This window comes from Eupeodes corollae, chromosome 3 (genome assembly GCF_945859685.1).
Source record: "Eupeodes corollae chromosome 3, idEupCoro1.1, whole genome shotgun sequence".
Lineage (NCBI taxonomy): Eukaryota > Metazoa > Arthropoda > Insecta > Diptera > Syrphidae > Eupeodes > Eupeodes corollae.
Window position 1 is genome coordinate 137438739 of NC_079149.1, and position 13999 is coordinate 137452737.

At 30.1% G+C, this 13999-nt stretch overlaps 1 protein-coding gene across 4 annotated transcripts in view; it reads left to right on the forward strand.

Moving 5' to 3' along the window:
- Positions 1-10228, forward strand: part of LOC129952097 (cGMP-dependent protein kinase, isozyme 2 forms cD4/T1/T3A/T3B) — a 112828-nt gene extending 102600 nt beyond the window's left edge. For all 4 annotated transcript variants that reach the window (XM_056064526.1, XM_056064527.1, XM_056064529.1 and 1 more), the window contains 5 exons: positions 6137-6373; positions 6473-6622; positions 8783-9402; positions 9463-9652; positions 9710-10228. In XM_056064526.1, the coding sequence (XP_055920501.1) occupies positions 6137-6373; positions 6473-6622; positions 8783-9402; positions 9463-9652; positions 9710-9875 (1363 nt within the window). In that variant the 3' untranslated portion in view covers positions 9876-10228. The remainder of the gene's footprint in view (positions 1-6136; positions 6374-6472; positions 6623-8782; positions 9403-9462; positions 9653-9709) is intronic.
- Positions 10229-13999: the final 3771 nt, after the last annotated feature.

The following is a 13999-nucleotide window of genomic DNA, read 5'->3' on the forward strand; positions in this document are numbered from 1 at the left end:
ATTTCAATGAAGTTAAGTCTTAAAAAGATACAAGGTATGTTTATGAAATGAACGACGAAGAAAATATACATTTCTTTTGTTATTTTTCTTTTAAAATTGCTTAGTTTAATTTTTAAATCAAGACAAAATATCAAGGAAAATCACTCATTTGAATAATGTTTATTTATTGTGCAAGATTTTTTTTTAAATATTAATTTAAATTTTTATACAAATCGGACACTGATTTGAAAAAAAATGGAACCTAAATTGAAAATTTGATACTGCACGTTTATTATATTACTAGGTCTAGGTTTGCTATTTGATTTTTCTGTTCGTTATAGGCACCGCTAAAAACGGTAGACAATATTTCCCCATCTCATCTTAAATTTGTCTTTATTATTACTTAGCAGAAATGGCGTATTCATAGTTTTCATTTGATCATCTTGAAAAATTCTCCAGACAAAAATATTGGAAATTCAGAGCTCTACTACTTTTGTTATACAAAATATGTATTTTCTGATTGAAGAAAATTATGTGAATTCAAATTGAAAGTCTTGTGATACATTTTTCATTGAAAATTAGACAAGAATTTGATGAACTATTCTAAGTAATGTGTTTGGAAAGTTTGTGTGTTTCCTATTTGATAAAAGTATTTCGGTACTGCATTTCCTTCCTTGATTCCATTTAATCTCTTAAATTTTATTTTGAGTATTGAGATGACTGTGGCTAAAAATAAAATCAAATTATCCAAATCGCTTGACAGAAATTTTGGTTTCAATTGGATCACGTTCATTTATTTTTTTAGTCGATAGAAAAAAATGTGTCGGAAAAGCCAAACAAGACGTAACCAAACCCTGACGCCGTTATCCTTAGAGTCATAAGCTTGAAGGAAACTAATCAACTATCAGTCCGAGGTATGTGTATAAGGATCGCCTCTCATGGTATGAGAGGCTATGCAAGAAAAATGGCTGCAATTTACAAAGCCACAACTCTAAAATAACTTCCTTATTCGGAAAGGTGCCCCTTAATTTTGTGCAAGTCTTTTGGTTAGAATTCAATAAAAAGGGTCTAAAAATGTTAGATTATGAAACTTTAATAGAAACATATACGTTGCTCTTTCACCCCCGCAACATTTCACGCCTTTCCTTGTTTTACCGATATTTGTACAAACAGCGTTTTCAAACAATTGATCCGTAATACTCGCACTTCCGAAAATGCTTATCAGTTTACTTTCGAGCTTAATTTCGGAAGTATTTTTAAGTATAGAGATTCTTTTTTTAACCAAACATCAAGAATGAGATATTTTTTTTTCCAACTATGTTTTTGCTTCTAATTTTAATATTCAAAACTTTAAGACCAATGCGGGTACCCCAAAATAGCTTCTAAAATTATTCCATATTAAGGGATTTTTTTAACCATTTTGGTGATTGAAATATGTTTGACAAAAATTTTAGTATGAACTTCTTATTGTAAGGTTGTTGCATTCGTTCCGATTTTTTAAAATTAAAATTTTTTAGACCTTCGAAGTTTCAAGGTCCCTAAAATCTATAGATTACAGATAAAGATATTACAGACTAGGAAGTATATCGATAAAACTGTGAAAAATGTGTTTTTGACTCAAAATATTTACGCTACGGACTTTAATTAAAGTTTATATTTTGCGCTGTGACATTAAACGCAAATAGTTACTTAAAATAAATTCAGTTATTTATTATAAAATAGAAAAACTTTAGAAAAAACTTTCCGCTGACTCGAATAATTTCAATACAAAAAAATTATATTACATCCAGAAAAACTATGAATCGAAAAACAACGTTTTTGTCCTTTTTCAGACGAGGAGCTCGAAATAAATAAAAAACAAAGTTGTATCGTAATAAGAATAAATTGTATGTAATATTTTATTTCTGGAATCAACAGAGTTCATTTAGTTGAATTACAAATTTTTGTCCAAAGAAAACCTCCCATAGTTTGCACTCCTCGACTTGCTCATAAAAGGTTCAGTTTCATAATGACATTTAAATTAAGAATAGACGGAGAAAACAGAAAATATTAACTAAAACGGCGACATTTCCAATGTGAAGAGTGCAAAACTGTGGTATCAAAAGCGAGACAGCTATATTGCTGCATTTAAATAAAAAATATCATACTGAGTAAAAAAACATATCTGGTAAACTTATTCAAATTATAAAGTCACACCTCAGGGACAAATTTCATGTTAGCCTGCGTTATAAAAAAGCGATTTGTTGTTGACCATATTTTTTCTTAAGTCTTTAAAGAACTTTTCCGATAAATAAAAGAGTTGTTAATTTAGTTTATTTGATTTAAGAATTGGTAACAACTTAGGAAAATCACCGTACGAAGCAGTGATTATTTCGAATATAATTTATGCAGAAAAAAAAACTTAGAGGCTTATTAAAGTATGTTAGCTTTTTTTAATCTCCATAAAGCTTTAATCCATGAAAGCCTTGAATTTGCATTTGATACTCAAATTCATTGCAAATGTTACTGACTTTGACACTTTTAACTGTAGACTGTCCTCGAATCAAGTTTTTATAAACGTATCAAATCAAAAACTGAAAATTAATTGAATATTAATCATTTACCTCCGCGCAAAACTCGCTACCTTTCAAATTATGTTTACGTATACGGTAGAAGTGCAACGCACTATTATAATCGTTTAATCATTTTTATTTGATTGTAACTCCAACTTTAACTCCTTCGCTGGCATTAAAATTGCATTTTTAAGTAGTTTTCACTTGAAAGCGTCAAAAGATATCCATCTATACCAAGACGTCAGGCCGTTTAGCTTAAAAATTAGTAAATCCCAACAACAGGCTATTAGAAAGCTCGCCCAAGCGGTTTTATTATTATTATCATTCTCAACCTTAATTAATCGAATAAGATGATGGAAAAAGGGGCAATGTACGAAGACGTAGGAGAGGAGACGTACCAAACGTATACATATATGTGGATTGATCACCTGTCTGTCTTTCTTCAAAAGATGTAGAGCTCTTTAAATGATTAAAAAATAAGAAAGAAAACACAAACAAACAACAAACATTAAATCAATTCTATGGTTGTTGGTATAATTATTTTAACATTTCACACACCATTTGTAGGTGCAACTTTGGATAAATAGTGAAATCATTCATATCCATAACAAGAAGCTAAACATAGTCCATTAGACCAAGTCCAAGCTCTCGCTATAGACGAAATCATCATATGCCTACATATGTAAGTCACAGCTCAGAGACAACAACTGATGCACATCAAAATTGATAGGTTGGTACTCGAAGTTATAGGGAGCTTGTGGCAGAGGTTGTTTTTTAAAGAGATTTAATCATGTGGAAAACTAAAAGTATACAAATTAGTTCAAGCAGACAGAAAAGAAAACAAACAAAAATGTTGAGAAATTTTCATCCATGCCTTTTTTTTAACTTTTATTAAGTTTTATTTAAGATCCAAGAAAATACTGAAAAAAATAAGTTAGTTAGTTAAGTTATTTAGCAAATTGTAGCTCAAAACTTTTTACAAAAATGTTTTTAAAAAAGAATAGAATTATAAATAATTTTCACCGATCGTAAGAACAGTAAAAGGATAATTTTCTGTTAATTAGTCGTTAATTCATTGTGATAATTTTTATTTTGTCATTCCTACGTTTTCCTTATTTTTTTGTCACCAAACTATACACATAAGGCTACCTAAGCACTTCCTCAAAGACAAGTAAAAACTATTTTTTGTTTAATTAGTTTATTCCTTATTAATTTGTTGTTAATCAACTGCTATTTAACTTTATAAAAGTTATGTCTTTCAACTGGTTGAGTGATTGTTCTTTTGGTTGTTTCTATTTATTCCTAATGAAGTTACGAAAATCTATCACAAAAGCAAGTTAAAACTCCTTACGGCATATTTATAAGTTTTTTGAGGTTAATTAATCTTTAATTAGTTCTTTAAAATTATTCTTTTTTTTTGTAGTTTTAATATGTCTCTTCTGGGCTTTCAAAGTGATAATTCACATGAAACCACACAATTTAATGTGGCACGACTGATTGATGTTTTAATAACGTCAGATGAATAAAACATACACTAGTATTATAATATTTAAGTGTTTGTATGTTTGTTTGTTTGTTTGAACGGGTTTATCTCAGGAACTACGGTTCCGATTTGAAAAATTATTCCAGTTATATATATCTCATTTATTGAGGAAGACTTTTGGTCATATAACCCTACGCTAAGACTTAAGGTTAAAGTTTTGCCAAAATAATTGTTGCCCCTTAATAGTTCTAAAAAAAGTCCGCGAAAGCATACGTTTTTTTCAAATAAAGCATGTTTAACACAGAAAGAGAATTTTGTAAAGTTAAAATCAATGCAGCAAAAAAAATGGTAAATTGTCACTTCTAATTCAAGACTAATCAATGACAGATTATAAGACAGTAAAGTATTTAGGAGTAGTATTTAAATATCGTTTTTGGGAAGTTTTGAGCTAAGTTGATATCAACTTAAAAGAACAAGCAATAAACATAAAAAGAACTTGAAAATATTAAATTGGCCACAACTTATTAAAGACTAATCATTGACAAATTTAACACCAATTTTCGATCGTTTAAGGTTGTTCTGCTTAGTTGTCGCCCATAATTGAATTGCAAACTTGACATAAATGCATAGCAACAAGTCTAAAAACATAGAAAACATTGCACGACAAATTTTAAATTATCACACTTAATTCAGGGCTAACGAACGTCAAATTATAAGACAATATATCGTCGTCGTTCTATTAAAACTCCCTATGTTTATTTTCCGCAAAAATGAAATAAATACACTTAGTTCATGCAAATGAAAAAATGTATATTTAAAAAAAAAAAACTCCCTAAGCTTAACGATGCACAATTTTTACATTATATATAATTAAAACTACCAAACTCTATTAATTTGCATGTTGATTTCAAACTTTGAATGTAAATATCTCAAAACACAAAAAATGGACCAAGAGAGTTTTAATAGAACGACGACGATATACTATTTAGGATATAATATTTGAAGTTGTGTTTTCAGGCGTTTTAAAGCCAAGTTGATATCAAATTAGGAAAGCGTTAGACTAAATCGTAAAAAACTTAGAAATACCAAAATGTCCACAACTTAATGAAGACTTATGTTAATAAAAATCTCTACTAACGAAAGGTCGGTAAAGAATGTTCTTCGAATTAGGCACGTATACTCACACTTTTCTTCTATTAGAAACTCTATTTCTTTTTATGTGTTTTTGAAAAACATTGTTTATTTTTCTGAATGTAGTTTCACTAAAAATCAATTTTTGACAAAAACGGAACAAAACACATTATTTGAAAGATAAAACAAATAATTTTCTGGTCACCAGCTCCTTAAAAATACCCATGAAGCCAAAGAACAATCGTGCAAATACCTGACGTCTGCTCTATAGCGCATAAACATAGCATAATACATACATATGTTCATTAAATACCTTATAGAGTATTATGCGTATTTTTGAGCAGGAAAATAAAACATCTTCAAGTTTATTAGGCAATTTAATGTGTAAATTTTAAAATTGGCTAAGGCTTGCCTATATAACTTTCTCTGGTTTCGAGACGAGCCTAAAAGTTAATGACCGCAATTTGTTTCAATTCGATTATGTCCACGATCTTAAGCTCTCAATCAGGCTTATTACGAGTATACAGCAGGACCGACTGGAAAATCAATAGCTTATCCGGAAAATTGTATATGCTTATCAATGGCAATGTCTCGTTAAATCAATCTCAATACAAATATCAAATCCGTTTGGGTTTTGATGGAAGCCAATGATCTTGCTCAAACAACAACTTAACTTAACCGTAAGCCGGTCAGCATAAGCTGCGCCATCATTATTGAATAATACTCGTCCCGACTTTAATTTAAAAGGAATGCAAAACTTTCTTCGTCTTCGTCTTTTTAAATTTTCAAAAGCAATATAATGATTTTTTAAACTTGTCGGCATTCCGGCACAACGTGACGTTGAACGACGAACGAACCACAGAGAAGAGTTCGATGCCACCTCCATCTTCATGAATCATGAGGAAATAAAAAACAGCACAGCAACAACAACAACTAAAACAACGAAAAGAAATGAAAATAAAAACTAAAATAATTTTTCACGTTTTTCCAGTGTGCCGATCTTCAAGAATCTGCCGGAAGACACTCTCATCAAAATATCAGACGTGCTGGAAGAGACGTATTATCAAATGGGCGATTACATCGTCCGCCAAGGAGCCCGGGGTGACACTTTCTTCATAATATCCAAAGGTCAAGTTCGTGTAACAATCAAACAAGAAGACGCCCAGGAAGAGAAATTCATTCGAACCTTAAGTAAAGGCGATTTCTTTGGTGAAAAAGCTCTCCAAGGGTAAGTTTTTTTTTTTTTTTTTTAAATAAAATAAGGAAATATAAACAATTTTCTAACAATGTAACAATTTTTCTTCTTTTCTTTCTTGGAATTCCGCAGAGATGATCTTCGAACAGCAAACATCATTTGCAATTCACCAGATGGAGTTACTTGTTTGGTGATCGACAGGGAGACGTTTAACCAGCTTATATCGAATCTGGACGAGATACGCCATCGGTATGACGACGAGGGAACGCTCGAGAGGAAAAAGTGAGTATTCCACATTTTAGCACTTCATTGATTTCACATTAGGGTACAAAATAAAAAATCATTTTATTTATTGTTTTTGTTGATTCTTTTTCGCTTGCGTTGCCATTTGTTACTTTCACAAAATGGCAACAGCAGCACCAGCAGAAGCGGTGTCGGCGTTATTTGTGTTGTAGTCAAGGTTCCAAAATTATCACTTAACTTGTACTTTCTATCGTGCAATATTATTACAAATAAAGGCCCGGCAAAACGTGCAGCTGTACGATTCAAGCTATTACCATTTTATGTGAGATGAATGTGATGTGACGTTCGAAATAATAATAAAAGAGAAGAGCCGCCATGAAAAAAAAAAAACTTTAGGAGTGGATGTTAAATAGAAAATAATAATATAAGAAATACCAAAGGGGTGCTTAAATCTTTTTACAGCCTTTATAAAAGTAGTTAACAGCTGTGTTTGATTTAAGGCGATATTTTGGATCAAAAATGAATCACAATAATTAAAAAAAAAGCTCTTCTTACCTCAGATTTAACTGCGCGTTGTTTTGTTTTCCACTGAATTAAGTTATATTTAAAACAGCTTTATACAAAAATTAAACATTCTGAACTCAAGAATGCAATTTGGATTAATGGTTTTATCCCAAAGCTACTCAAAACTAGTTATTTCTATCAAACAAAAAAGTGTGTATACGCCACATTGAACTATTTTGAGATACGAAGTTCAAATAAAAATCATTATTATTATTGTTTTGTAAATTTGGACGATTTTTATCTTAACAAAAATATTACCAGGATTCTGTGCAAAACAATCAAAGGGCTTAAACGTTTCTTTTTTTCCGACCTAAAAAGCATTGTACGGTGGGGAATACAAAACCGCGTGGAATTTAATGATTCGAAAACCCAATGTTTTCCTGTATAAATAAAGCGAGATGTATCTATATATTCCACTTGCATCGAGGAGACTGAACATCTCGATATATCACCAACCACCTTTTGTGGAACGATCACATAAGTGATGTCGCCAAAAATTCCTCAAGATGTTTGGGTTTTCTATGGCGCTGCAAGAAGTTTTTCTCCCCCTCTGATCTGGCTGTTATTTACAAAACTTATATACGTCCAAAGCTTAAATATAACTCCCATATCTGGGCTGGTGGTCTTGTAGCTTACTTAAGCCTCTTGGACAGTATTGAACGTAGAGCATTTAGATTGATGATTGGTGATAATATTATTATAAGATCATTTACGTTACTTGAACATCGTCGAAATGTTTCCTGTCTCACCCTCTTTTACCGTTATGTTAATGGTTTATGCTCTTGAGAAATAGCCCTTAAACAGTTCAACCGTAATACTCGCGCTTCTATAAATGCGGTCAATTACACAGATTCGTTTTTTAGCCGTACTATGCGAATGTGGAATGCCTTGCCACACTCTGTCTTTCCCAGCCATTGCAATGTTCAGGAATTCGAAACCAATGTGCAATGACAACCTTCTTTCAACTTTTTTCTCCCTTTCATAGCGCTCACACTCTGTCTAACTGAAATGAACTTTAGCAATTTCAGTGTTGTTGTTAAACTTTTATCTTTCCATTTTTATTAATAAAGTATTAACATAATTTGAACTTTCTAAATGGTGAAAGATGAAAGTTCATAATTTTACAGATGTCCAAAACCATAGCTTTTCAAAACAAAACCTCTTATAAGAGTAACCTTCATAATCTCTATAGTCCAGATTTTATTTTATTTCTGCTCGAAACGGTTCTTCTTTAATTTTTGTTTCTGAAATTGATGTTTATTTTTCAGAAAAATTTTGAAAAAAAGTCAATTTTAGCAAAGGACTTTAAATGAAAATGTATTTGTGTCAAACCTCAAAGTAAATTGTATATTTTAAGCCCGATGGAGTTTAGTCATAAATTTGACCTTAATTTTTAAAAACCACAACACAAATACGTTGATATTGTATAAGTTATCTTTATTTCCATTTCAAATTTTATTCTAAAAAATACGATTAACTCATTTTACATATTTTACTCTAATGCTTACAATTTACGAATAATCGAAACTGAGAGTAAGTTTTTCATCAAACGCCATTTTTATTTTCTGAGTCATTATTATTTATTATTTCCTAGTCATTCAAACATTTTCTTATTTTAAATATTTCTTCCCTTAGGATCAACGAACAGTTCCGTGATGTCAGCCTTTCTGATCTTCGAGTTCTTGCCACTTTGGGTGTTGGTGGTTTTGGTCGAGTGGAATTGGTCCAAATTACCTCCGACCCGACTCGTTCGTTTGCTTTGAAACAAATGAAAAAATCCCAAATAGTCGAAACTCGCCAACAACAACATATTATGTCCGAAAAGGAAATTATGGGCGAAGCCAATTGCCAGTTTATTGTGAAGCTTTATAAAACCTTTAAGGATAAGAAATATCTTTATATGCTGATGGAAAGTTGTTTGGGTGGAGAATTATGGACGATCCTTCGTGATAAGGGAAATTTTGATGATTCGACAACAAGATTTTATACAGCTTGTGTGGTAGAAGCTTTTGACTATCTGCACTCGCGGAATATAATTTATCGTGACTTGAAGCCCGAGAATCTTTTATTAGACGAGAGGGGTTATGTGAAGTTGGTTGATTTTGGTTTTGCCAAGAAATTACAATCTGGAAGAAAGACCTGGACCTTCTGTGGTACTCCGGAGTATGTTGCTCCCGAGGTTATATTGAATCGTGGCCATGACATAAGTGCCGACTATTGGTCGTTGGGTGTGCTAATGTTTGAACTTTTGACTGGTAAGTTGGGTTGAGGTGGTAGTAAAATGTAAAAATAATTGTTAAACTTGTCGTTTTTAGGTACTCCACCATTTACAGGCTCAGATCCGATGAGAACTTATAACATAATTTTGAAGGGAATCGACGCCATTGAGTTCCCAAGGAATATCACCCGCAATGCCAGTAACCTTATCAAAAAGCTTTGTCGAGATAATCCTGCTGAGCGTCTGGGCTACCAGCGAGGGGGAATCAGTGAAATTCAAAAACACAAGTAAGATTTTCCTCGACAAATTGTGATGGATTTTTTTTAATTGATGATTTTCTTCAGATGGTTTGATGGTTTCTATTGGGATGGACTACAAAACCGTAGTTTGGAGCCTCCAATCTTACCCACTGTGAAAAATCCTACAGACACAACAAACTTCGATGACTATCCCCCAGATCCAGATGGCCCACCACCAGATGACGCCACTGGTTGGGACAAGGACTTTTAAAAAGGGATATCTCATGTGTATCTAAAGTGTGCCTGCTCAAAATAAGGAATTCGTAGTTCTGGCGATATTTAAAGTTTTTTTTATTTACTACAACGAACCCAAAATCCTTTGTCTTCCTAGAGTAGTCAGAGACAGAAGCCCACAGGGAAAAGTGTAAATATTATAATCAAAACTTAAATCGAATATTATGGAATATTTTATTTTTTACGTGTTTGCATATTATTCCCAGCTAAAAATATAAATAAATAAAAACAAAATATATATTTAACGTGATTTACGTCAAACGCCATGCAATAAAAACGCTAGACTAATTATCACTTATTAAACATAAATAAAAAAAACAAAAATATTATATTTAACCATTTCTTGCTAGATTTTAATTGTATTGGAAAACTATATATTAAATGTGTCGTTGTTATAATATTGATATAAAATATATGAATTTATTCTATTTTATAAAAATGCTACTATAATATAATATTTCATGATTATTAAATAAATAAAAAGAAAATCATTTGTTATCAGAAAAAATAAACAATTAAATATTATGATACATTTACATTAAATATATAAAGAAAAATCATAACAGTTTGTTTTGTAAAATTATTTTATATAAGAGTATACATTGTGAATAAAAGTATGTGTAGATTTTTTGTTATAAATTGATTTATTGGTTTTAATTAGCAAAATTGTCGTGTTTTATTATTGATAATTATTTAATGTTTAAGTGTTTATTAAATATTACAAAAATTGAGAATCAGTGTTGCCACAATCCTTCAAGAAAGTGTTACATATTAAATTACAAAACATGACAAAATAGTAACAAATATGGAAACATTTTCAGAATTCAGACTATTAGACATTAGAGTTTTTGATAAATTCTAAATGAAAAAAGTAACATTACAACACAATGTGGCTCTAACTCTAAGTAGAATTTAGAATGCTCTTGACCTCAAACTGAATGTAAGGATCTTATTTTGATGAGGTTATGTTTTATCTTTTTAAAACATAATGTTGGAAGAAGTTGGAGAAGCTAAATATTTTAAGCTATGAAGCACCTACAAGCTTCAAACCTTCAAGTGGAAATATCATTAACAATAAATTTGAAAAAAATAATTAAGATTTGCGTTCAAAATCAGATATTGGATTCGACTATTTTAAAACATTCAAAAGATTGAAGATTTGGAAAGGTAATTTTAGGGTAATTAAATTTAATGTAAAATCGTAAGTTTATGAAGGAATTCACCAGCACGGTAAGGTGTAGGTGAAGATGTGTAGGATTTTTGCTTTTGTTAATAAGCTTTAAGTAATTATATACTTTCTACTTTTTTAATATTCGACTTTATCGGAAATGATGTGAATTCAATTATGAGTTCTGACGTTTTTAGAGAAAATATACAAAAAATAGAAATTACAGAGTAATATTTCTTTTCTAATTTCGAAATTAATGATCTTGTTCTTGAGGATATTGGATTTTTCTTCATAAACGTGATTTTGAATGCCCTTAATACGTTTAATAGCAGGAAAATGTTCGATCAAATAGTACATTTTGCTGTCTTTTTTTTAATACTTAATAAATTAGCTAGACATAATTTAGTAAAGTTCAGCTCTGAATTGAGCTTGTACATTATAATTTTAATAATTGTTTTCTTAAAATAGATTATGAAACAAAAAATATTTGGAAAATAGTTCAAGGCAATTTTCAAATTTTGTTCAATTTGCTTACGAGCCTTAATCTATGCATTTTTCAAAATCTAAAATACCTAATCCAGTCAAGTAAACCCTTTTAATAAATTCTGCATCATCAGTTAAATATTCTACAATTAACTTTTTGCACAAATTGGAAAAATAGCGAAAAAACTTAAAATAAGGTTTGCACATCAACTCTTTGATTTTAGGGTCATTAAATGAAATTTTACAGTATACTCTTAGGATGCAATATTTTAGGAAATATTTGCTACCCAAATGAAATTGTACAGTATACTTTTAGGCTGTGATTATTTCAGACAAATTTGTTATTACATCGAATGTTCAAGAATTGTAGCTCACATAGAGATGGCGTTACAATCGAATTTGAACTGCTTATAACTATGCAGCAGTTTTCACCTTGTTTCTCATTTTAAATATTTTTTGTCATTTCTTTTTACGCTGGTTGGATGAGGTGTGATTAATATTCCTCAATTTCTATATGCTGATGGTTTTAGAAAATGTAAAACCAAATATATGTTTCAATTTTGTAAGCAATATTTGTTTCTAGTTTCTAACTAAGTTTTTGTGTTGAGGAGTTTCAATTTCCATCAAATTATGTTATTTAATGCACAAATGCTTAAAACAACTACATATAAACGTTCGTTTAAAGTAAAATTCGGATAACCTTTTCTCTTAATTTAGGTTGTAGAGAACAATTGCGAAATTTTTTTTTGTTAAAATAGATTATAGACAAAATGTATTTAAAAAATAGTTAAAGGCAATTTTCAAATCTTATTTAACTTGCTCCTGAGTCTTTTTTTACAAACTTTTAAATAAGAAAAGTGACTAATCGCATAAAATGAACCTTTTTGTTAAATCCTGCATTATTAGTTTAATGATTTACAGTTAACTGTTTACACAAAATAGAAAAATTATGAAAAAACTTAAAACAAGGTTTGCACATCAACTCTTTGATTTTACGCAAAATTTTGCTCATGAATTGAAATTTTACAGTATACTCTTAGGATGTTATATTGCATATTTGACACTCAGATAAACATTTACAGTATACTTTTAGGCTGTATTTATTTTAGACAAATTTGTTAGTACATCGAAAGTTGAAGAATTGTAGCTCACATAGAGATGGCGCTATAATAGAATTTGTACTGCTTATAACTATGCAGCAGTTTTTGCCTTGTTTCTCATCTTAAATATTTTTTGTCATTTCTTTATTCATTTTTTTTAAGGAGGTGTGATTATTATTCTTTAATTGCCTTATACTGATGCCTTAGAAAAATAAAAAGCAAATATACTTTTTAGAGCAATTTTGTAAGCAATATTTGTTTCTAGTTTATAACTAAGTTTTCGTGTTGAAGAGTTTCAATTTCCTTAAAATTATGTTACTTAATGCATAAATAATTAAAACAACTATAAGAGTTCGATTTAAATTTCAAATTTTGTTGTCTTTAAAAATTTAAAAATAGAATTAAGTTTAGCTTTTTTCTTCATTTAGGTTGTAGAGAACAATTTCAACAATTTTTTTGTTAAAATAGATTAAAGACAAAAAATATTTGAAAAATAGTTAAAGGCAATTTTCAAATCTTATATAACTTGCTCCTGAGTCTCTTTTTACAAACTTTTGAATAATCAAAGTAAATAATCGCATAAAGTGAACCCTTTTAATCTCTTTGATTTTAGGAAAAATTTTGCTGTTCAAATGAAATTTTACAGCATATTTTTAGGCTGTATTATTTAAAATATATTGGTTTGTGTATCGACTATTGAAGAAAATAACCTCACGTAGAGATGGCCCTGCATTCGAACTTTAACAGATTATAAGCGTGCAGCAGTTTTTGTCTCGTGTCCCATTGGAACAGTTTTGTTAATTTCTTTTGTCGCTGGCTGAGTGGTACATATAATTCCTTTTATTGTTTTTGTTTTCGTTGCAAAGAATTCAAGTGCGATAATTATAATAAGTAACCAAAACACTAAACAATATTTGTCAGGGTGGAGACGAGACGGTGTTCGTTTTTTTTTTTTTTTTGATTTTTGTGTATTCAATATCATCCCAGAAGATTAATGTCAATATTAATCTAACATTTTGAATGATGGGATTTTCTAGGAAAGTTTTTTCAGCATATTCGAAATCGATTCCATTATTGCTGAAGAAGGTATAAAAACAAAGATTTATTTCGTTTGGGCAATCAGTAGTGTGACAGACTTCAACCATTAACGGAGTTATAATATACCCTTGGAATATACATAAAATAATTATTTAACTTAAAATTACCAAAATCATTCACAATGAAATTTTTATTTGCCTTGTTTGTTGTTATTGCTTTGGTTTTTGCCGTTCAAGCTCAAGATAAAGCAGGTGCGTTTTGTTGTGTTGTGTTTTTTTTTAAAAGAGATATTTTTGGTTTTGTTTATAAATA